The sequence below is a fragment of the Phocoena sinus genome, chromosome 8 (genome assembly GCF_008692025.1).
Source record: "Phocoena sinus isolate mPhoSin1 chromosome 8, mPhoSin1.pri, whole genome shotgun sequence".
NCBI lineage: Eukaryota > Metazoa > Chordata > Mammalia > Artiodactyla > Phocoenidae > Phocoena > Phocoena sinus.
This window is the reverse complement of record NC_045770.1, coordinates 46,987,245-47,012,358: the sequence shown is the minus strand read 5'-3', so window position 1 is coordinate 47,012,358 and position 25,114 is coordinate 46,987,245. Positions and strand designations below refer to the sequence as shown.

Here is a 25,114-nt window from a genome sequence, read left to right as displayed (position 1 = left end):
AAGGAACTTATCTATTACAATGCCTTTTTCCCTATGTTTCCCTGAAAAGTTTCAGGTCAAAGCTCCATTGAGTCAAAGCTTGAGTAATCCACTGATCTTTGTACCTTGAGGTAAAGGAGTGGAATAAAAAAGGAGGATATTACAGGTAGCTTCCAGGTTTGGAAAAAGTTGGGAGGAGTTAGCTCTAGTAATTGTAGCTAAGTTAGTGAATGGTGTAATATCATGCGTTTAAGAAAAACTAGTTCCTCAAAAGATAACCAGCATAAATTAAAACGGAGTCCAAACTCAAGCATCACCAAATATCTTTTTACCAGTTTTTTAAAGGATGTATGTTATTTGTAGATTTGATTATTAATCTATTTTGAATTCCAATAGTCTACGCTTCACTCAAGCTTCTGAATTCAAACCGCCAGGCTTAACAGCTCTAGGAACTGATACCAAAATCAGCAAACCCTTTTCCATATCCCCATTAGAAAAAAGAAAAGGGGGGGGGTGACTGACATTCACAAATTATCCCAGTCAAAAGCATGAAAATACAATGATTAAACCCCACCAGAGGTGATTAAAAATCCCGGCGTTCCACAAAGCTTTCCCCACACTAACAGAATCCCTTTACTTTCACGCCCACGAAGAAAGTAGTCAGGGGAAAAAAGTCGGATATTGAGTATGATATTTACAATGAGACGAAGGAACTTAAGATACAGAGGCAAAGAAAGGTAACCCAAAGGGCGGGGGGGGGGGGGGGGGGGGGAGGTGGACGAGAAAACCGGGAAAGGAAGGGACAGAAGAGGCTAGTGGAGCAAAGGAAGTGGGAATCACTTCAAGGGAGGCGGCCCTCAGGGTTGCGGAGAAACAGGGATCCGGGCCCACGGAACCCGGCGTTTACGGAAACCCGAAGGCGGCTAGTGGGGAAACAATAGGGCGGTGAGGCCGGGAGCAAGCGGGGAGACGCTCAGGAGAGGGCGGCTAGGCAGCACGGGACGGGTGGGAAGAAAGAGTAGAAGGCTGCAGCAGACAGAGGCGGCCGGGAGGTGAGGGGCTAGGTGGAGAGGCAAGTTGGCCGGCTGTAATGTGTATCGCGGAGCACCGGGCAGAGAAGCCAGGGTCCCCTAGGAACCTGGAGGGGAGTGGCTTGTCAGGGATTTTTAGACAGGGAACGGAAGCCGTGAAGGCAGGTGTGATGGAAGCAAAAAGAACACAGCTCGGATGAGCACAGGACCCGCCGCGCCAGAGAAGATGCAGGGAGGGAAGAGGCAGCTGAAGCGGGGAAGAAAAGAGATGGGGAGAAGGACGCGGGTCGCGGGGGCAGCGGTCGGCTTCACTCACAGTCCAGGTGCTTTTTCTTGGGCCCCATGATCTCGTGGGTCGTGGCCTTGCATACTGTCTTGGACACGGCGGAGCCGGTGACACTGTGTTGGGCGGCGGTGATTCGGTCCGTCAAGCTCTGGCCGGACATCTCTGCGGCTCCTCCGCCACCCCTCCCGCTCGGCAGCCGGCGGGGACTGGGACCCCCAAGCGCCGGAGGACCCCCACCCCCCCTACCCCCACCGGCTCCTTCTCCGCCTGCCGGCCTGGGGCGGGGCTCAGGGCCGCGCGCTGCCACCCAGCCCAGAAAGAACCGGCTCTTGTCACCCGCGGGGTCAGGCACGATATCGGGCACTCCCCTGCCCCCGCCTCAGCTCAGCCCACCCCCTCCCTGGTCAGCTGAAGCCGGGCAGGGCAAAAGGGACAGGCAGCTGCAGGAAAATGGCGGCGCCAGGCTCCTCCTCGGAGCTTTCCGGGCTGCCCCGGGTCACGTGACTCGGGCACCGCCCCTCCTTCTCCGTCTCCCGCCCCTTTTCCCTTCTCTTTCCTCTTCGACGCAGGCCCTCCCTCGCTCGGCGAGGGAAGAGCGGGGCGGCGCCCGCGCGTTACGTGATGGAACCCGCCCGGCGGGCGCAACAGGAGGCTCCCCCGCGGGGGCAGTGCGCGGCCCGCCGCGTCACGTGATGCTCCCTGCTAACAGGTCGCCCGAGGCTGGGCTCGCTGGGGTCACGGAGGGGGAGGGGGGAGGCGGGGCGAGGGACGTATGGCTTCTCCCTTCTCCCCCCACAAGGGTGTCCTAGTGTCTGTGGTTGAAACCAACGGCTCCCCACAGAGGAGGTGCAGCTACCTTCACAGCTACCCCTGAGCAAGGGGGTGTCAGAGCTGCTTGGGCTTTCCTAGCAGAATCAAGAATGTGTTTAGGGAGGCCCCCAAAACCATCCTCCTGGCTTTAATGAAAAGGAAAAGGCTTCCGTCGGCCCATTCTCGGAGGCTGTCAGCAGGCCTCTGCCTACAGTGGGTATTGAAGCTCTCCCTGCTTACTTACCCCAGAAGGGTTGGGGGTTTTTTCCCCTTTTCTTGAGAGGCTTGGAAATGTCACCTGTTTTTGTTTATCTCGTCCCTGAAAACTTGACACATTGCTGCCAGTCTAAATTTGGATGCTAATGGGCCAGTATTTTTTCTCTAGGGTGTCAAATAGGACAGGAAACACATAGCTTCACTGGAATTTGAAAAGGGAAGTAGTACGCTGATGTCAACAGAGATTAGCTGACCCTACAAGGCTGACTGCTGTGGTGATTAAAGGTCCAGACCATAGAAGGAAGTGAGAAGGTAGTAAGTGGAGAAGTCCCATTCAGAGAATCCAGACATCACTACCTGCCATCTCCCCTGGTTTAGTCTTTGTTCTCTTTGGCCTCTTTTTCTCTTGCGTAAGCCAGATTTTCAGGGAAAGAAGACACTTGAAACTGTCCTGTGGGCATTTTAGAGGAATTATTATATCCTGTGAATCTATTCTATGAGATCCAGGTCTATTTCACAATGTCTTTTAAAATGTTAAAATGCCCCACTTTCAACACAAGTTTAAGGATAAATTTGAAAATCTCCATGAATGTTAAATTACCATGATAGTCCTATGTAATCTTGCTAGTTTCAAATGAAATGCTAACATACTCAGAAAGTCTGTGTACACCATCTGCTAGCCAAGTCCAAAATACTGTGCTTCAATCTGGTGACTCTCAAAAGATGCAAAGCTAATGGTTAACATTTTATGTATCATCATGAATTTTGTGGTCTCCTCCCATTCCCTTTCCCCCCTTTTTTTTTTCACTATGGCTGGTGAAAATTTGCAACAGCATGCTTTTGCCAAGAACATAAAGTGCTTAAACCAGCAGGCTTCATCTGTGTCAAGCCAGCCCCAAATTTCTCAAAACTGTAATGACTTCCTTCAGTGCATCTGCAATCCATCTGCAGTTTGGTGCCGAGTTTGCTGCCCTGTGTCCATTGGGCCGTGGAGTTACCCAATTCTTAAGACCTCCTTACTATTCTTCTGTGGGTTCCTGTGGGTTCCAGGTGGCCTGAGCTTCTGCATTGGTAGACCCCCTGCTGAGGTCAACAGGAGCTAAATCAGTAGCTAAATATTTCATCTTTAGGGAAAATGTAAAAGTTATTCCTAAACACACAGAAGGCAACGTGTATTTTTTGCACTACTATGAATGACATTCTAGGAAGGTATTTCACCATTACTTTTACCAAAGAGATTCTTACAAACCACCATTATTCAAATAACTGTAGACATGTTCACCTTATAAATAAACTAGCTTCTGTTAGAAATATCACTGTACTTTTTTTCAAGGGTGTATTTTAGAAGTTTCTAAATATGTAAAAAATTAGTGTCAATCAATTGTTAGGGTCCCCTAAATTAAAAAGTATATTGTAAAAAAAAAAAAAAGTATATTGTAGAGAGGTGTGAGGTACAGGGGAGGGAACAACCGTTTTTTGAATGCTTTCTATGTGCTAGGAACACCACGTGAATTTTTTCATTTAGTTCTCATTACTATAACTCTAAAAAGTATTGTGCCACTTAATACAGGGAAGAAAAAAGTCTTAGAGATTAAATGCTTATATAATTTTTCTCTATTGCTTAAAAAAAAAATTCTTAGAAGTCCCAGAATCCCACAAATACTCAAGTGCAAGATTTAAAAACTCATTGTCTTTCCATTACTTTATCTAGATTCTTTAGGCAAGACTTGAAGCAACTACCATATATATTAAATTCATTCAACAAATACTTCTTGCCTGCATACGCTGTGCTAGGCATTGCTAGGTGCTGATGTAATAATGTGTGACGCAAACATGGTCTCTGTTCTCAGAGTTCTTACACTATTTTAAATGGCAACAGAGGAGAAAAATAAGTGGGGAGAAGAAAATACGCTGCACCTGAAGAATCTTTATGATGTCTGTAACTTTAAGAAAATGAGGGAGAAAAAGCATATGGAAGAGGAGATTGATCAGAATTTTTACCCTTTATTATTTCAGTTAAGCCCACTCCCAAATCCAGAGTCTACCAGTTCCCTACACCCACTCTTCTTAGACATTAAGGTTATCTAAATTGTAATCTTTTGACATTCTGTTAGCTAAGCTGACATGAACAACTTGGCAACCGCTTCATCCCTCACCTTTCAATGTTTATGTTTCCTGATGCTGCCAAATCAGTTAAAGATCATAATCTTATATAACCTTACACAAAGGTAAGGACTTTTCTTTGAATGTAGCTGAGCTCTCTTGCTAGAACCTCCAAGCAAGGACTTCACTTCCTTATTCAGACTCGCAGCATACACCCTTGTGATAATAATAATTACATGCAACTGTGTTGATTACTTACCCTATGCTAAGCACGTTACATGCATTATCTCAGTTAAACCCTAAGACAACCTCATGACCTGAAGTGGCAGAGACACCTCTGAATTCCCCAAAGTCTGTTTCCTTTTCTCCTGAGCACACATACTATGTTTCCCAGCCTCTCTTGTGATTAGTTGGGGTCAATACACAATAGACTGTGGACAGAAACAATGAAAGCTGTTTAAGTTTTGGCCCACAAAACCTCTAAAACCTCCTACACATGCGCCATATTCTCTTTCTTTCCCTACCTACCAGCTGAATGAAGATTTCAAAGAATCTAGAGGAAGTCAAAACTGCAAAATAGAAGAAGCATGGGTCCCCAAATTAGTCCTTGAAGGAATCCTGCCCCAGAGAACTACATGACCAGGAACACCGGTATTGGATTTTACTTGTTTTATTAAATTATGCCTCTAAAATTTTAATGCTGTGTGTTATAGTAGTAATTAGCTACCCTACCTAATGCCCTTCTTTTCTCTCCATTTTACTGATGAAGAAATTGAGGCTTAAGAAAATTTAAGTAACTTGCTTAAATTTGCTCAGCTATTAGGTAGGGGAGCAAGGATTAGATCTCAGGTCTGTCTGACTTTAGAGCTTGGGCTCTCACTGCTTGAGATCCTCGTGATACTATTTTATGTACTTCTAAAAACTTTATTAAAATTTTAATACACACTGCTTCACCTAGCATGCAGAAAAGACAGAAATCAGGGTGACCACCAGGTTCTCTCCCATATGTGAGACTGTCTTACTATCTTTAACTCATTCCTGCCACATTTTCCTTTCTTCCAGGTATATTAATTCTATAATTTCAATATGACTTTCAATGTATTTGGGCCTTTTATACCTCTTGAAAGATGACATGTGGACTAGCTCTTTAATCCTTCTCTTAAAAAGAAAGACTAACCAAACCTTGACCCTGAATCATCATCAAAAACTCTCTAATTATGAAGCAGAATAAAAATAGGATACCTGTGCTGTTAAGGTACCTGGGGTCCATTCTTCTCTGTAATATAAAGAGGCTGAATCAAGTAAAAATGTATTCGAGCATGCAACACTGAACTAAAAGATCAGAGTTTCAATGTTAATGGTAAAATTAGGATATTAAATTTTGACCAGTAAATATCACTAAAATTAAGGAGATTTATTAATTCATTTGAGGCAATGGGAGAAATACCAGTTTGGAGTCAGACACACTTAGGTTCGAAACTCTGGGCAAGTTATTCAGTTTCATCGTATGTAAGACAAGGGTAGTAGCATATATCTTACAGATTTCTTATCAGGATTAAGATAATGTACATTTGTAGCCTTTATTTAGATTCCATGTATAAGCGATATCATGTGATATTTGTCTTTGTCTTACTTCACTCAGTATGACAATCTCTAGGTCCATACATGTTGTTGCTAATGGCATTATTTCATCCTTTGTTATGGCTGAGTAATATTCCATTGTATTTATGTACAAATGAACTTATCTACAAAATGGAAATAGAGTTACAGATGTAGAAAATAAACTTATGGTTACTGGGGGTAAGGAGTGGGGGAGGGATAGACTGGAAGATTGGGATTGACACATACTACTATATATAAAATAGATAACTAATAAGGACCTACTGTATAGCACAGGGAACTCTACTCAATACTCTGTAATGGCCTACATGGGAAAAGAATCTACAAAAGAGTGGATATATGTATATGTATAACTGATTCACTGTGCTGTACATCTGAAACTAAAACAACATTGTAAATCAACTATACCCCAATAAAAATTTTAAAAATAAAATAATGTGCATAAAAACTAGTACAGTGCTTGACACACAGTTGTCACTCAATGAATAAAATCATTCAACAAACATTTGCTCAGAATTTACTATGGGCAAAGCCCTCTACTAGAGTCTCAGGATGCAGACAAAATGTTAGATTAGACAAAATGTTAATGCAATGTACAATTAACCGTTGAACAACATGGATTTCAACTGCGCAGGTCCACTTATACGTAGATTTTTTTCAATAAATACATACTATAGTGCTACATGATCCCTGGTGGTTGAATCTGCAGATGCAGAGGTAGGACTGTAAAGCTATGCATGGATTTTTGACTTGACAGTGGGGTGGGAGATGGGGGCTAACTCTTGCCTAGTTCAAGGGTCAGCTGTATTAAGTAATATGGTAGAGGTATGCCTAGAGTACTATTAGAACAAAGAGAGATGACACCTAGTTCTTCCTGATGGGATCAACGAAGGTTTATCAGGGACAGTGACACATAAACAGACTCTTGAAGGATGATTAGGAATTGTGAAGGAATCAAAGAGAAGTTATTGCAGGCAGAGGAAAACCACATCTGCAAAAGAAGGAGCCATTTGGGGACTGCAAATTGTTATATACGGCTGAAACATAGTGTATGTGAGGTTTTTATTTATTCAGTCAATCAACGAGTAGTTATTGAGCACCTACGTATGCTGAATAGTGTTCTAGGTCCTGAACACACATCAGTGAACAAAATAGAAACGTTTTCTGCCTTCTTGAATGGTGTGTATATTCAAGTGGGGCATACAACAAATAAATATGAAACATGCAGGGAGAGAAGAGCGCTATGAAGAAAAATTAAGCAAGGTAAAAGAATCGAGAGGACTTTAAATTGGATGATGACAAGGGAAAGCCTTTCTAAGAAGGTGACATGTGACCTGAGTGGATTGTGGGAGTCAGCGGTGCAAATATTGGGGAGATCATTTTGCATAAAGGGAACAATGAGTACAATGTCTCTCAGACAGGAACAAGGTTAACTTGTTTGTGGAACAGTAAGGACAGTGTGGCCACCAAAGAGAGAGTGAAGAGAGAAAGATTCAGGAAATGATCCCAGAGATATGACCAGATTATGAAGGGCTTTATAAGGCATGTTGAGGAATCTAGGTAACATCTAGAGGTAGATGTCCCATGAGAAAAGACAGCCCTAGGTCCTTGGAACAACTAAAGACTGCATGAAGTAAGCTGTTTCCAACCAAGACAGCTGGAACAAGACCCCATTTGTTGCCATGTTCTTCTTTGTACCTGTATCCCCTTGGGTTTGCATCTTTATCTTCTCAGCTATTTTCTTCTCCCACTTCAGGATTAAGGTCCAAGATAGCTAATGGCTATCTGTGTCCTTTACTCATGGTATCCCCAAGACCTGTATTCCTCATACACTAGTAAGGTTGAATAAACCCTACCCAGATTAAAGGGCAAAAGAAACTTGATTACATAAGGAAAGTCCAAATAGATTGTCACATGCTTTCATTGTTCAGTTTTCAAAATCTAAGAATATGGCTTTCAAATGCCTTTCAAACTCTAATAATTTTTGTCTTAGTGTCTGTCTGCATAGCAGTTACCAGATATATGATCTTCAGAGTCTTAAATGCTGCTGCACAGCCACTGCTAACACTAGATGATTTACAAATGATCATCCAACAAAAAGAACAAGAAAGCCTGATACTTATAGAGGTCAATATGACTACCATGAAAAATTCAATACGTAATTGCAACTTACTAAATAGCAGTGCAGATCTGGATTGATCACCTCCCCAGGAAAATAATCGTCTTTCTTTCGACTTAGGCTGCAGATTGACCAAAAGAATGGGGACTGAGAAATGAAGCAAAAACTAATGATTTGCAAAATGAAATGAAGCAAAAACTGAAATGATCCACTGTACCATTCCATGATATGTAATAAAAACTATTTAAGCTCTTATTGTTTTAACACCAGCTTATTTAGGCCCATTTGTAACAATATAAGACCACAAATAAACTGATTTAACTGTAACTCTGCACAGATTCATAGGTTCTAGTAATTCAATTACTTTACAAATTCTAACCAATTCCTGCCTAGGCTACTAATATCCACCTCAAAGGCAGCCTATGGTTAATCCTATAAATATCTTCCCCTTACCACCCCCTTTTGAGACGTTATTGAGACTCTGTTACTGTGATGCTTCCCCTTATTAGCAACTTTAACAAATCCATGTTTTTATGATGAAATATTTTTCTCATGATCTTTGTATGGAATGTGGCAGACTTAATCATATGCCCCACAGAGGTGTCCATGTCCTAATTCCCAGAACCTGTGAATTTGTTATCTTACATGGTAAAAAGGATGTAGCAGATAAGATTGAGGATGGAGAGATTATTATCTGGGTGGGCCTGATGTAAAGGGTCCTTATAGAGGGAAAGAGGAGGTCAGAGGGAGAAGAAGGCTATGTGACAGGAGAAACAGAAATTGGAGTGATGTGACCACAAGCCAAGGAATGCCAGTCACCTCTAGAAGCTGCAAGAAACAAGGAATGGGTTGTCTCTCGAGCCTTTATAAGGAACCAGCCCTATTGTCACCTTGAAGTGAATTCTGGAGGTTACAGATCTAAAACAAGACAACAGAATAAATTTCTATTATGCAAGTCACTGAGTTTGTGGTAATTTTGTTACAGTAGCAATAGGAAACTAATGCAGAGAACTTTGGCAGGAATTTGGATTTTATTCTAAGTGAGATGAGAAGTCATCAGATGGATCTCAAAAAATATATATATATATATATTTTTTTTTTATGTACATTCTTGCTGTGTGGAGAACGGAGTTTAGAGCAAGATAGAAGCAGGGAAATTAGGAAGGAATTGCTTTAGACAAGAAGAGCAGTCAGTGACAGTGACTTGGATTAGAGTGGAAGGCATGGAAATGAACAGTAGATAGATTTAGGTATATTTTTAATGTAGAATCAACAGAATTTGCTGGTGGCTCAAATGGTGGGGAGAGACTCTAAGGACAGTGGCTCAAGGGAAAGAGATTATACAAGGATGACTTCTAAATTTTGGCCTGAACAAGTGGGTGAATGCACAATAGGGGCAGATGAAGCTGGAATGAAGATAGTAGGCAGGTCATGAAGAACCTTGTATGCTGTGTTTAGGAATCTGGATATTGTCCTGAAGGCAAAGGGAATGCACTGAAATATTAGAATCACAGGAATTGGATGGAGGTCTAACTGACCTTTGTGTCCCTTTCATTTTCTTAGTTCGATTAATACATTAAAAGATGTCCCAAAGCCATAAACCATTATTCCATCTCTTTCCTCATTCTCTACCTGGGTAATGCTTTGGTTTTAAATTTAATTGAAGCCTTGTTATGAGAAAAGTTATCAAGAAAGTTCTGAACAGCTAAGCTTTGCATTTTATGGTCTGCACTGGGCCTGATTTACAGAAGTCTGATAGATTAGAAAACAAAAAGCTTATAAAAATAGTTGTACTTGTTCATAACACTTAGCCCAAGGGTAGATCAAGGGAAAACTGGTTGGTGGGTAGAGGGCATTGTGGCAGTGGCATTAGAGAGGGGAAGAAGGAGATAGATTCTAGAGATATGAGGGAAAATGCATAGAACTTGATGAAGAGATTGCATGAACTATGCAAGGGAGAACACAAAGTAAAGGTTGATTCCTAGGTTTCTGATGGGGTTCATCTGGATACATCATGATTCCAGTTACTGAAAAGGAGGAACCTAGAGGGAGAGGAAGTTGGGAAGATCGCAGGGAGAGAATGATGCATTCAATTTGGATATAATTTATTTTTTAACTAATAAAATTGATATTTTAAGAGCAGTTTTAGGTTCACAGCAAAACGGAGTAGAGAGTACAGACAGTCCCCATACACCTCTGTCCCCACACATGCACAAACTCCCTCACTGTCGATGTCCACAGCGGTACATCTGTTACAACCGATGAGCCTACACTGACACATCATTATTATCCCAAGTCTAAAGTTTACTTTAGTGTTCACTCTTGGTGGTGTACATTCTGTAGGTTTGGACAACTGTATAATAACAAGTATCCACCGCTGTAGTATCATAAAGAGAAGTTTCTGCCCTAAACATTTTTGTGCTCTCCTTTTTTATCCCTTCCTCCCCGCCCCCAACCTCTGTCAACCACTGATCTTTTTACTGTAGTTTTGCCTTTTCCAGAATGCCATATAGTTGGCATCATACGGTATGTAGCCTTTTCAGAGTTGCTTCTTTCACTTAGTGATATGCATTTAAGGTTCCCCTATGTCTTTTCATGGCTTGATAGCTCCCCTTTTTTGGTGCTGAGTAATATCCCATGGTCTAGATGTACCACAAGGTACTTTTTCATTCACCTACTGAAGGACATCTTGGTTGTTTCCAAGTTTTGGTAATTATAAATAAAGTTCTATAAACATCTGTATACTGGTTTTTGTATTTTGTATAGACATAAGTTTTCAATTCATTTGGGTAAATACCAAGGAGCACGATTGCTGGATTGTATGGTATTAGTATGGTTAGTTTTGTAAGAAACTGCCAAACTGTCTTCCAAAGTGTCTGTACCATTCCCACCAGCAATGAATGAGAGTTCCTGTTACTCTACATCCTCACCAGCATTTAGTGTTTTCATTGTTCCGAATTTTGGCCATTATAATAGGTGTATAGAGGTATCTCTTTGTTGTTTTAATTTGTAATTCCCTAATGACATACGATGTTTAACATCTTTTCATATGCTTACTTGCTATCTGTGTATCTTCTCTGATGATGTACCTGTTCTGGTGTTTTGCCCATTTTTTAAGTGGGTTGTTTGATTTCTTATTGTTCAGTTTTTAAAGTTTTTTGTATACTTTGAATAAGTCCTTTAATCAGATGTGTCTTTTGCAAATATTTTCTCCCAACCTGTCGCTTGACTTCTTTCTCTTGACATTGTCTTTTGCAGAGCATAAGTTTTTTATTTAATGAATTCCAGCTTATCAATTTTTTTTTCTCTCGTCGATGATGCCTTTGGTGTTGTATCTAAAAACTCATTGCCATACCCAAGGTTATCTAGGTTTCCTCCTATGTTATCTCCTATGAGTTTTATAGTTTTGCATTTTACATTCAGGGCTATGATTCATTTTGAGTTAATTTTTGTGGCAGGTATAAGGTCTGTGTCTAGGTCTTTTTGTTTTTGCATGTGGATGTATTCCAGTACCATTTATACAGAAGACTATTTTTGCTCCATTGTATTGCTTTTGTGCCTTTGTCACAGATCAGTTAACTATGTTTATGTGGCTGTATTTCTGGGCTCACCATTCTGTTCCATTGACCTATCTGACTATTCTTTAGCCAATACCACACTGTCTTGATGACTGTAGTGTTATAGTAAGTCTTGAAGTTGGGTAGTGTCAGTTCTCCATCCTTGTTCTTCTCCTTCTACATTGAGTTGACTTTCTGGGTTTTTTACTTCTCCATATAAACTTTAGAATCAGTTTGTCATTGTCCACAAAATAAGTTGCTGGGATTTGGATTGGGATTGAAAGGAATCTATAGATCAAGTTAGGAAAAACTAAAATCTTGACAATACTGAGTCTTCCTATTTATGAATGTGGACTATCTATTTATTTAGGTTTTTAAAAAAATATCTTTCACTAGAGTTTTGTGGTTTTCCTCATATCAACATTATACATATTTTGTTAGATCTGTACCTAAGTATTTCACTTTTCTAAGTGCTAATGTAAATGATAATGTGTTTTCAATATCAAATTCTGCTTCTCTGTTGCTGGAATGTAGGAAGGTAGCTGACTTTTGTTTATTGGCCTTGTATTCTACAGACTTACTGTAATCACTTATTAGGTCCAGAAGGTTTTTTCTTTTTTGTTGATTCTTTCAGATTTTCTATATAGACAATTGTGTCATCTGCAAACAAAAATATTTTTATTTCTTCCTTCCCAGACTGTATATCTTTTAATTCCTTTTCTTGTCTTCCTTCATTAGATAGTTTTTTTTTTTTTCGGTACACGGGCCTCTCACTGCTGTGGCTTCTCCCATTGCGGAGCACAGGCTCCGGACGCGCAGGCTCAGCGGCCATGGCTCACAGGCCCAGCCCCTCCGTGGCATGTGGGATCTTCCCAGACCGGGGCACGAACCCATGTCCCCTGCATCGGCAGGTGGACTCTCAACCACTGCGCCACCAGGGAAGCCCAGTTTTGTTTTTTTTTAATCTCCACACTTTAAATATTTTACCCCACTCTCTTCTTGCTCATGTGGTTTCTGAGAAGTCAGATGTAATTCTTATCTTTGCTCCTCTATAGGTAAGGTGTTTTTTCCTCTGGCTTCTTTCAAAATTTTTTTCTCTATCTTTGATTTTCTGAAGTTTGGATATGATATGGCATGATGTAGCTTTTGTTTTGTTTTATTGTTTTTTATTTGGCATATATCCTGCTTGGTGTTCTCTGAGCTTCCTGGATCTGTAGTTTCGTGTCTAACAATAATTTGGGGACATTCTCAGGCATTATTGCTTCAAATAATGCTTCTATTCCTTTAGCTCTTTCTTTTCCTTCTGGTATTCCTGTTACACATGTTATACCTTTTGTAGTTGTCCCACAGTTGTTGGATATTCTGTTTTGTTCTTTCAGTCTTTTCTCTCTTTGCTTTTCAGTTTTGCAAGTTTCTATTAGTATATCCTCAAGCTCAGAATCCAGTTATGGGCTTTCCTCTGCCATTTCCAGTCTATTGATGAGCCCATCAAAAGCATTCTTCGGGGCTTCCCTGGTGGCGCAGTGATTGAGAAGTCCATCTGCCAATGCAGGGGACACAGGTTTGTACCCTGGTCCAGGAAGATCCCACATGCCGCAGAGCGGCTGGACCCGTGAGCCATGGCCACTGAGACTGCACATCCGGAGCCTGTGCTCTGCAATGGGAGAGGTCACAATAGTGAGAGGCCCGTGTACCAAAAAAAAAAGCATTCTTCATTTCTCTTACAGTGTTTTTGCATTTCTTTTTTATTCTTTCATAGTGTTTCCATCTCTCTGCCTACATTATCCATCTGTTCTTGCATGTCATCTACTTCTTCCATTAGATCCCTTAACATTTGAATCATAGTTGTTTAATCATAGTCCCCAGTCTGATAATTCCAGCATCCCTGCCATATCTGACTCTAGTCTGATGCTTGTTCAGTCTCTTCACATTGTGTTTTTACCTTTTTGTATTCCTTGTACTGTCTTGTTGAAATCCGGATGTGAGGTACTGAGTGAAAGAAACTCCAGTGAATAGGCCTTTTGTGGTGTGGTGTTAAGGTGTCAGGGGAGGAAAAGCATGCTCTAGTCCTATGATTTTGGGTCTCAGTCTTTTAGTAAGCCTGTGCCCATGGACTGTGAACTTTACCAGTGTTTCTCAGTTTTCCCCCCCTTAGGTAGGACAGGATGGCCAGAGGGGGCTGGAGTTGTGTATTTCCCTTGCCCCAGGTAGGTTAGGCTCTGATAAAACCCAGCATGTTAGACTCTGCTAGTTTCTCCTGAAGATAGACCTTATTAAGAATAACAGACTGCTCTGGTATATCTCAAAATGGTTCATTTTCTCCTTCCTCTGCTGAAAACACCAGGGGAATTTTCTCTGGTATTTGCTGTGAGGGCCTGGAGGGGCTCCTAGAAGTAAAACTCACAGAAATGGGGGGCCCCTTATTGCTGAGTTCCCTTGGAGATTTTAACTCTCAGACTTGTCCACACTTGAGACACCACCATTTTTTTTTAGCATCTTTATTAGAGTATAATTGCTTTACAATGGTGTGTTAGTTTCTGCTTTATAACAAAGTGAATCAGCTATGCATATACATATATCCCCATATCTCCTCCCTCTTGCATCTCCCTCCCACCCTCCCTATTTCACCCCTCTAGGTGGTCACAAAGCACAGAGCTGATCTCCCTGTGCTATGTGGCTGCTTCCCACTAGCTATCTATTTTACATTTGGTAGTGTATATATGTCCATGTCACTCTCTCACTTCATCCCAGCTTACCCTTCCCCCCACCCCATGTCCTCAAGTCTGTTCTCTACGTCTACATCTTTATTCCTGTCCTGCCCTTAGGTTCTTCAGAACCAATTTTTTTTTAAATTTTAGATTCCATATATATGTGTTAGCATATGGTATTTGTCTTTCTCTTTCTGACTTACTTCACTCTGTATGACAGACTCTAGGTCCATTCACCTCACTACAAATAACTCAATTTCATTTCTTTTTATGGCTGAGTAATGTTCCATTGTATATATGTGCCACATCTTCTTTATCCATTCATCTTTCGATGGACACTTAGGTTGCTTCCATGTCCTGGCTATTGTAAACAGAGCTGCAATAAACATTGTGGTACATGACTCTTTTTGAATTATGGTTTTCTCAGGGTATATGCCCAATAGTGGGATTGCTGGGTCGTATGGTAGTTCTAGTTTTAGTTTTTTAAGGAACCTCCATACTGTTCTCCATAGTGACTGTATCAATTTACATTCCCACCAGCAGTGCAAGAGGGTTCCCTTTTCTCCACACCCTCTCCAGCATTTATTGTTTGTAGATTTTCTGATGATGCCCATTCTGACTGGTGTGAGGTGATACCTCATTGTGTGGTTTTTTTTGTTTTTTTTTTGCGGTATGTGGGCCTCTCACTGTTGTGGCCTTTCCCATTGTGGAGCACAGGCTCCAGACACGCAGGCTCAGCAGCCATGGCTCACGGGCCCAGCCACTCCACGGCATGTGGGATCTTCCCAGACTGGGGCACGAACCCATGTCCCCTGCATCAGGAGGTGGACTCTCAACCACTGCGCCACCAGGGAAGCCCCTCATTGTGGTTTTGATTTGCATTTCTCTAATGATTAGTGATGTTGAACATCCTTGCATGTGTTTATTGGCAATCTGTACACCTTCTTTGGAGAAATGTCTATTTAGGTCTTCTACCCATTTTTGGATTGGGTTCTTTGTTTTTTTGATATTGAGCTGCATGAGCTGCTTGTAAATTTTGGAGATTAATCCTTCGTCAGTTTCTTCATTGCAAATATTTTCTCCCATTCTGAGGGTTGTCTTTTCATCTTCTTTATGGTTTCCTTTGCTGTGCAAAAGCTTTTAAGTTTCATTAAGTCCCATTTGTTTATTTTTGTTTTTATTTCCATTTCTCTAGGAGGTGGGTCAAAAAGGATCTTTCTGTGATTTATGTCATAGAGTGTTCCTGCCTATGTTTTCCTCTAAGAGTTTGATAGTGTCTGGCCTTACATCTAGGTCTCTAATCCATTTCAAGTTTATTTTTGTGTATGGTGTTAGAGAGTGTTGTAATTTCATTCTTTTACATGTAGCTGTCCAGTTTTCCCAGCACCACTTATTGAAGAGGCTGTCTTTTCTCCATTATATATTCTTGCCTCCTTTATCAAAAATAAGGTGACCATAGGTGCGTGGATTTATCTCTGGGCTTTCTATCCTGTTCCAGTGATCTATATTTCTGTTTCTGTGCCAGTATCATACTGTCTTGATTACTGTAGCTTTGTAGTATAGAAATGAAGTCAGGGAGCCTGATTCCTCCAGCTCCATTTTTCTTTCTCAAGATTGCTTTGGCTCTTTGGAGTCTTTTGTGTTTCCATACAAATTGTGAAATTTTTTGTTCTAGTTCTCTGAAAAATGCCATTGGTAGTTTGATAGGGATTGCACTGAATCTGTAGATTGCTTTAGGTAGGATGGTCATTTTCACAATGTTGATTCTTTCAATCCAAGAACATGGTATAGCTGTTTGTGTCTGTTTGTGTCATCTTTAATTTCTTTCATCAGTGTCTTATAGTTTTCTGCATACAGGTCTTTTGTCTCCTTAGGTAGGTTTATTCCTAGGTATTTTATTCTTTTTGTTGCAATGGTAAATGGGAGTGTTTCCTTAATTTCTCTTTCAGGTTTTTCATCATTAGTGTATAGGAATGCAAGAGATTTCTGTGCATTAATTGTGTATCCTGCTACTCTACCAAATTCATTGATTATATTTAGTAGTTTTCTGGTAGCATATTTAGGATTCTATATATATAGTATCATGTCATCAGAGCAAACAGTGACAGCTTTACTTCTTTTCTGATTTGGATTCCTCTTATTTCTTTTTCCTCTCTGATTGCTGTGGCTAAAACTTCCAAGACAACGTTGAATAATAGTGGTCAGAGTGTGCAATCTTGTCTTGTTCCTGATCTTAGAGGAAATGGTTTCAGTTTTTCACCATTGAGAAAGGTGTGTTGAGCCACCAGCAATTTGTCAATTATAGTTTAGGTTTCCCTACGCTGGTACTGGTTCCTGTGGAGGTTTCTGCTTGTGGGTTTCTGCTCCAGCAAATTGTGATTCACTGTGTTCACCTGTGTGTCTCTCCAATTTTAGGGACAGTTTGCTCTGTGACCTCACTTCTCTGACAAATGTATGAAGAGTTCATTTTTCAGTTTGTTCAGCTTTTTACCTGTTGTTGTGACAGAGTGCTGACTTCTAAGCTCCTTATATTTGGGACCAGAGACCAGAAGAGGGGATTTTGAAGTGCTCATGAGACACCCAAAATATACCAAGGGATAGTAATGTGGCTTTCAGTAAGCTGGAGAGACAGGCCCAAACGATATGAGTGTACAAGTTGTGCAGTTGGTGAAATCACGGAGTGTATGAAGTCTACCTAGGAGTGAGCTCCCAGGAGTGAGATGAAGTCCTAGGGAATTCCAACATTAAAGAGGCAGCATACAATTTTAAAGGAGCACTGAAGATATAGCCACCCTCCAATAAAATTAAATTTTCTCTGGTACTTTGTTGTAGCTCATATAAATTTATCAAAGTTCATTACCTTTTATTCTTTTACACCCACACCTCCCACACTCCAACTGACTGAAGCAATTATATTACATAATCTTCTCATCCTGGGGCAACTTTTAACGTGGAGACTTTTAAAAAGTATAATAAAATATTTTAAACTGCCTTTTAAATTACGATCTATAGATTGTCCTATAAATTTTTTGTTTAAAAGTATCACTGTAAAGAGAAGATATTTTATTCCAATTGGCAGGCCACCGAAAGTTTTGAGTACCAAGTTCTGAGCCTCCAAAAGTAGGATTAAAATTTTAGATACTGAAAGCTTTCAGGAAACAGCAGCATTCTGCCTGCTACAGTAAAATGAAGACAGGAGGGATACATCTGCCAAACTTGACATTGTAACTAAATCACTTTGTACTGACATAGCTTTACTTTAGCGGAGAATGTTTGTGGGGATTTTTAATCAGATAAAAATAGGGCTGCTGTTTTCTCTATACCAATTAACATAGTTGACATTTAGCCAGATCTGCCCTGGACACAGCAGGGGATGTACAGTTTGTCCTGATTCTGTGGGAAATGAAAAATGCAGCACTTGGCACAAGAGAAAATATGTGAACCCAAAAAATGTTGTCAAATATAGCAAGTCAAATTAAGAAAATTGATTTACTGAAGGGCAGTCTATGCTTTCTAGAGAGCAAAGGAGGAGGGAGGACTCTCTGGACTTCTGAAAAAATTAGGGATCTTGAGTTTAACTATTAATATTACATATTAATGAATAAACATATTTAGTTAAAGACTTTCCTACAACCCTATTAAATATGCAATTTGTCTTACTGTGAGTTTGAGAAAGGAACTGGTAGTGGCTCAAGCGTAGCATATAAAGACTTATTGAACATTTCTAAACAGAAAGTCAGCCTAGATGTCATCTAGTCAAATTCTTTCATTTATGGATGAGGAAAATTGGTCCCAGAGATGTTAAATTACTTTTTATGAAGTCACTCTGATACAATGCCCTCACAGACCCTTTGGCTCATGGACAGAAAACTCTATGGGGACATCAATTCTATAGTAACATTTCAAATAACCAGAGTGTTTGAAGAATAGTTTATTCTAGTTCATTTAAACTGATGGTTAAATAATTGTTTGAAAGAAAAGTGTTTTTATATGTATAACTGCTTAAAAATTGATCTAAGGTATCTTAGTTCATAGTCCTACCTTTATAAGTAGTGGGTTGAAAACATGAAATTGCTGATATTGGATAATTATTTACCCACAAAAAATCACAAATTTCATATGGTTCAACCTAAAGTAGGAAAGTGAACTGAACTGAATATTTAAATAACTTGTAGTAACTCAAGTTCATCACTCCAAAGAGTATTTTGTATAGTTTATCATTATGGCTTCAAATATAGATGGTTCAAGTGGCTATATAGGAAATATTCTGGTTCCCTAAATACCCTGAAAAATTTGGGACCTGTTTTAGCCAGCCTCCATGATGGACTTCAGTGATCCTCACTTCCTGGTATTCATGTCCCTGTATGGTCCCCTCTCACAATGAACAGGAATGGCCTACGTGGGAACATTGAGGAAATGATGGCATGTGTCTTTGCAGAATTGATCATAAAAACTATTGCAGCCTTCACTTTGCTCTCTCTTGGCTCACTCACTCTGTCAGAAGTCCATCACCATGATATGAGAACACTCAGTCTAACGGAGAGGTGAACATGGTAAAGAACACAGGCCTCCTGCCCCCAGCCTGCATGAACTTGCCAGCTTTGTGAGTGGGCCATCTTGGAAGCAGATCCTCTGGCACCACAGCCAAGTCTTCAGAAGCCCTGACCAACATCTTGATTGCAACCCCAGGAGAGACCCTGAGCCAGAATTACCCAGCCAAGCCGTTTCCAAATTCCTGATCCACAGAAACTGTGTGAGGTATTGTTTTAAGCCACTAAGTTTTGGGATAATGATAACTAATACAGGGCTTTAAAAACATATCTCTGCCCTATGTGTTAGTTTCCTAGGGTGACTGTAATAAATTACTACACATTTCGTGGCTTAAAACAACACAAATTTATTCTCTCACAGTTCTGGAGGCCAGAAGTCCAAAACCAAGGTGTTGGCAAGGCTGCACTCCCTCCTAGGCCTCTAGGGGAGAACGCTTCCTTGCCCCTTCCCGCTTCTGGTGGCTCCATGTGTTCCTTGGCTTGTGGCTGCGTTAACTTCATTCTGCCTCCACTTTCACATGGCTTTCTCCTCTTCTCTGTGTGTCTCCCCTTTGTGTGGCTCTTACAAGGACCCTTGGATTTAGAGCCTACACAGGTAATCAAGGATGATTTCATATCCAGATCCTTAATATAATTACATCTGCAAAGACCTTTTTTTCAAATAAGGTCACATTCATATGTTAGAGAATATGGACATATCTCTGGGGGGCCACCATTCAATCTACTACATGTTATATGAGTTTACATATAATTTCATATATAATTTGCTTAAGTCACCTAAAAGAGTCGTGAAAGCAAAATGATAATAACAGTAATAATAATAGTAATAATAGAAGACCTGGTTAATTGAGTGCTCTAGTGAATGGGTTTAATGCTCAAAGCTGCATCATATCATCTTTTTGTTTTTATGAAGAGGAACAAGAATCCTGGGTTCTAGCTACCACTGGTTGTATGGCCTTGGCAAAAAGCTTTACTTCTATGATCTCCCTTTCTTTTTTTTTTGGCCATGCCGCGCAGCCTGTGATATCTTAGTTCCCCAACCGGGGATCGAACCCGTGCCCCCTGCAGGGTAATCATGGAGCCTTAACAACTGGACCACCGGGGAAGTCCCTCTATGATCTCTTTTAAGGGAAACTCCTTTTCCCTAGCCTTCTTCCATGTGCGGATACCTCCACTAGAGTAACCCCCCTGGCCTCTCTTTTCCTCCACAATCACTCTTCCTAGGGCAAGAGGAGGGATTTACCTGATGGGTGAGTTCAGGAAAAAGAAATGGACATGCTGGCTAGGGCCAGGATGGTATGAGGCCAGGGAGGCATCTGGGGCACAAAATTTAAGAAGGCGCTCACACTCAGGGTCATGAGACAGACATGGTCATGAGCCTGAGAATGCAGGCCTCCTTGAATTCTGCACCCTACACACTCTAGTCCTGTGCATAGCCTTCACCTGTTTGGATCTGCCTGCCTGCAGAGGCCTCGTGTCTGGTCTGTCTCTGCTAAATGGTAAGGGGCCTGGGCCTGCTTAGGGAGGCCTGCTGTCTCCAGTGGACCCATGTCTAGATGAGTAAGTCTACCCAATTTGGGGGTGAAATGTATATCAGATTGGAAGATATTTGGTCACATATCAAAGCCATATCTTCCCATTTAGCTTTTCACCACTAATAAAGCTGCTATTTTAATCTTCAGTTATTTTAATCTGAATTTATTCACTATTTTAACCTGAATCCTATATCTGTCTCTCAGCTGATTCTTATATCTGTCTCTCAGCTGATTCCACAGTCAGGTAGAGGAAAAGAGCGCTATTAATGACATTCACACACACACATCACAGTTCCCTCATGGATAAAAAAAAAAAAAAAACAACTAAGTAACAGTAGGAACCTTTATAGCATTGTTATGGAAGAGGAAGGAGACAGAGGGATGGCATTTCATTTGTTTGAAAATATTGTTTACAGCTCATGTGATTTCCCTGGACCTATAAGGCCCTAACTCCATTCCAGGGATTATATTATTGGTCTCACTCCAGTGCCCCTCAGTGAAATCCTCCCTGCTGGATGATTCAAGATCACACCAATCTTTCTCTACTTTGATCCTCCATAATACTTGTTTGGACCTCACTGTTCACAGTTCTTAGTATTTATTCTCTAATTTTTCCAAGTATACATCATTTACCCCTTCAATTAAATTTTAAACCCTCGATGTTGGCCAACTATGTTGGGGCACATTATATGAACATCATTACCCATTTATTGATTGACCAAATTAATAGGAACACTTCTTCAAGAAAAACCCACTTATCATGCTTTTCCTCCATGAAGATCATTTTGTCTCAGAAATCATTCTTTATTTTAGAACATAGTACAGAGATTTTCCACATGGACTATTTTCCCCAAGAAAACTGTATAGTACTTAAGACACCTAAATTCCTTATGTAATCCTCTTTAAGGTATTCATATTTCAGAAATGTGCTAAATTTTTTGCTGTTAATTTGCTTTCCCAGTTTCTTAGTTTTTGACTCTACTTGTGAGGCTACTGATTTAACTATATTATTTTAGACAGGCCAAAATACCAGTTAGGCCAAAATGAGCTTGCTGTGTATGGACTCAGCCCAAAAGGCACACCCCTAACATATGTGGAGGTGAGACCAGATGGTACATAGAGGGCCACATATCATATGTCTACATGTTTAAAAGTTACATATCAAGTTCTCAAACTTTTAGAGAAAAAGAACACCCTATACTTCTACTTGACATATTTTCTCTTTTCTGAATTTCACATTTACGTTTTTCTATTTCTATCTTGGCCTGAACTTGTACTCACTCTTCATGCTCTAAAAGACTGAAAAACAAAATGTAATTGTATTCAAACTGTCCAAATTTTGAATGTATTTTCCATCAAAAAAATGTAAAGTAAACAAAACAACCTGAAAAATTACAGTTATTTTTGGATTAAGGTGGTCAAAAAGTGCAAAATTTCAGTTATAAGATAAATAAGTTTTGGGACTATAAAGTACAACATGACAGCTATAGTTAAAAATACTGTCGTGTATATTTGAAAGTTGCTAAGAGAGTAGATTATAAAAGTTTTCACCACAAGGGGAAAAAAATTGTAACTGTGATTTAATGGATGTTAACTAAGCTTATTGCAGTAATCATTTTGCAATATATACATACAGTTGGCCCTCTGTATCAGCAGGTTATGCATCCATGGATTCAATTAACCATAGATCAAAAATATTTGAGAAAAAAAAAGTTCTAGAAAGTTTCAAATAGAAAAACTTTAATTTGCTCCATACAGGCAACTATTTACATAGCATTTATATTGTATTAGGTATTATATGTAAGCCACACATGATTTAAAGTATATGGAAGATGTTCATAGGTTATATGCAAATACTACACCATTTTATATAGGGGACTTGAGCATCCATGGATTCTGGTATCCAAGGGGGTCCTGGAACCAATCCAGAGATGACTGTATCAAATTATTATGTTGTACACCTTAAGCTTACACAATGTTATATGCAAATTGTATCTCAATAAAACTGGAAATAATTGCAATATTTTATGTTATTTTTTTAACATCTTTATTGGAGTATAATTGCTTTACAGTGGTGTGTTAGTTTCTGCTGTATAACAAAGTGAATCAGCTATATGTATACATATATCCCCATATCTCCTCCCTCTTGCGTCTTCCTCTCACCCTCCCTATCCCACCCCTCTAGCTGGCTACAAAGCACCGAGCTGATCTCCCTGTGCTATGCAGCTGCTTCCTACTAGCTATCTATTTTACATTTGGTAGTGTTTATATGTCCATGCCACTCTCTCACTTTGTCCCACCTTACCCTTCCCCTTCCCCGTGTGCTCAAGTCCATTCTCTACATCTGTGTGTTTATCTCTATTCTGCCCCTAGTTTCTTCAGAACCATTTTTCTTTTTTTTTAGATTCCATATATGTGTGTTAGCATATGGTATTTGTTTTTCTGACTTACTTCACTTTGTATGACAGACTCTAGGTCCATCCATCTCACAACAAAAAAATCAATTTCTTTTTATGGTTGAGTAATATTCCATTGTATATATGTGCCACATCTTCTTTATCCATTCATCTGTCGATGGACACGTAGGTTGCTTCCATGTCCTGGCTATTGTAAATAGTGCTGCAATGAACACTGTGACTCTTTTTGAATTATGGTTTTTTCAGGGTATAAAAAAAACTTTTTTTCTAGAGAATTCAAAATTCTCTCCCTAAAAATTGAAAAGGGAAAAATAAATTATAGTTATTGAATATCAAAATTTTAAATCAAAATTACAGAAAAATTTTTTGAAAGTTTATTTGCATTATTTAAATATTTTAGTTAAAATAAAAGTATTCTTGATTCTCACATTGACCATCCAGTGGCCAACGTGAGGAACTGATATCACCACTTCATGTATGTTAAGTTAGCCTACATATACACACATGTAAGAGTAATATGAATTGTTTTATGTTGCAAAATATCCCTCAGCCATCATGTTCAATTACTGTAAATAATATGCTAATTCACAAGTACGTCTGGAGACACAAATTAAAACGTGAAGAAAAGCAAGAAAGTGGATGCTTGATATGCTAGAAAGTGATACCACGCTATGAAAAATCTCTTGCGCTCACACTATCTGAGAGGAGGAATCTGAAAAGGTAGTCTTTTATTCTTCCTAGGTGTTTCTACTATCTAATACCCAAATTGCTGATGTACATCTCCAAGTTTGGTGGCGATATAATCCACAGGACTTCATAACATTTAGACGCAGTTGCCTTTTCACTCAAGGACATAGGAGAAGGAACATAAAGAAGCATTTCCCTGGGGCCTGAATGCTGTTAAGCATGAAAGTGAATGTTTAAGGACATACTGTGCCAGTGCTGAGCACAGAACTCAAGTGCCAGAGGTGCCCAAGTGCTATTTAATAAATTTTGTGTGTGTTTTTATGATAAGTGAGGCCTTCTAAAACACAGGGTCTAAGGCAGGGCCACCTTGCCCAAGCAGCAGAGTTGGTTGCACTACTGCTCCAAAAGTCAATCACTGAAAGTCAGAAAGTTCGTTCTAGTCCCTTATGTGATTCATGGATTAATGAATTAAGTTATTTGTAGTGTTACAGTATAATAGTGAGAGCACACAGACTCTGGAGACATAGTGCTTAGGTTCACATCCCAACATTGCTACTTAGTTTTGTAACTTTGGGCAAGTCACTTAAACTTTCTATATCTCAGTTTTCTCATCTGTAGAATGGGGGTGCTAATAACAATAACTACCTTGAAGGACAGTTGCCATGCTTAAAAACACCTGTCCCATTGAGTAAAGTGTTGAGAACAGTACATGGATTATAGCAAGTTATATATATATATAATTATATATTAATATAATATTATATAATGATTAATACAATATATTAGTAATTACATGATATATCATTATTATTATATATGATTATTCTATGTTTTAAACCAATTCATTCTTGGAAATAACACAACCATTAATAATAATTATGATAATTACAACTAGTTTTTGAGTGCCTTCTATGTGCCAAGCACAGCATTTACATTATATCATTTGAGCCTCAGAACACTCTCGAGAGGTAGGCATTATTCTCAATTTTCAGAGGAAGAAGCTAAAAGTAAGACTAGTTAACTAATCTGCTCAAGGGCACAGGTAGTAAGTGACTGGGCTGAGCTTCAAATAGATGTTTTCTGAGTCTTCAGCCTGTATTTTTTTCACTTTGTTCTTGGTGAATCAACCATTTCTCTTAATCCCAGATTCCAACTTCACAGGGTACAATGTTACTATTATTCTTAAGGATGAAAATTGTAAGTAACTTGTCATCACCAAACTTTGAGCTCCTTGAGGGCAGAGATTGTTTTATTCAGCTCTTAGCACAGGGTCAGGAATACAGTTGACACGCAATATATGTTTGTTAAACTAGAAAAAGACAAATGTCATATGATGTCACTTATATGTGGAATCTAAAAGATGATACAAATGAACTTATTTACAAACCAGAAACAGACTCAAGGACATGGAAAACAAATTTATGGTTACCAAAGGGAAAAGGCAGGGGTTGGGGGTGAGAGGGACAAATTAGGAATTTGGGATTAGCAGATACAAA

The 25,114-nt window shown here is 39.8% G+C and overlaps 1 protein-coding gene and 1 long non-coding RNA gene across 17 annotated transcripts in view; one reads left to right on the top strand and one right to left on the bottom strand.

Moving 5' to 3' along the window:
• Positions 1–1,746, bottom strand: part of PICALM (phosphatidylinositol binding clathrin assembly protein) — a 107,253-nt gene extending 105,507 nt beyond the window's left edge. For 4 of the 16 annotated variants that reach the window (XM_032641679.1, XM_032641680.1, XM_032641685.1 and 1 more), the window contains exon 1: positions 1,327–1,702. In XM_032641679.1, the coding sequence (XP_032497570.1) occupies positions 1,327–1,456 (130 nt within the window). In that variant the 5' untranslated portion in view covers positions 1,457–1,702. Of the gene's footprint in view, positions 1–1,326 lie in introns of all 16 variants that reach the window. The other 12 variants (XM_032641681.1, XM_032641689.1, XM_032641677.1 and 9 more) reach the window with 7 other exon arrangements.
• Positions 71–20,604, top strand: LOC116758667. The gene is made up of 3 exons (XR_004351204.1): positions 71–1,333; positions 4,957–5,076; positions 18,818–20,604. It is a non-coding gene; the product is annotated as an uncharacterized LOC116758667 (long non-coding RNA).
• Positions 20,605–25,114: the final 4,510 nt, after the last annotated feature.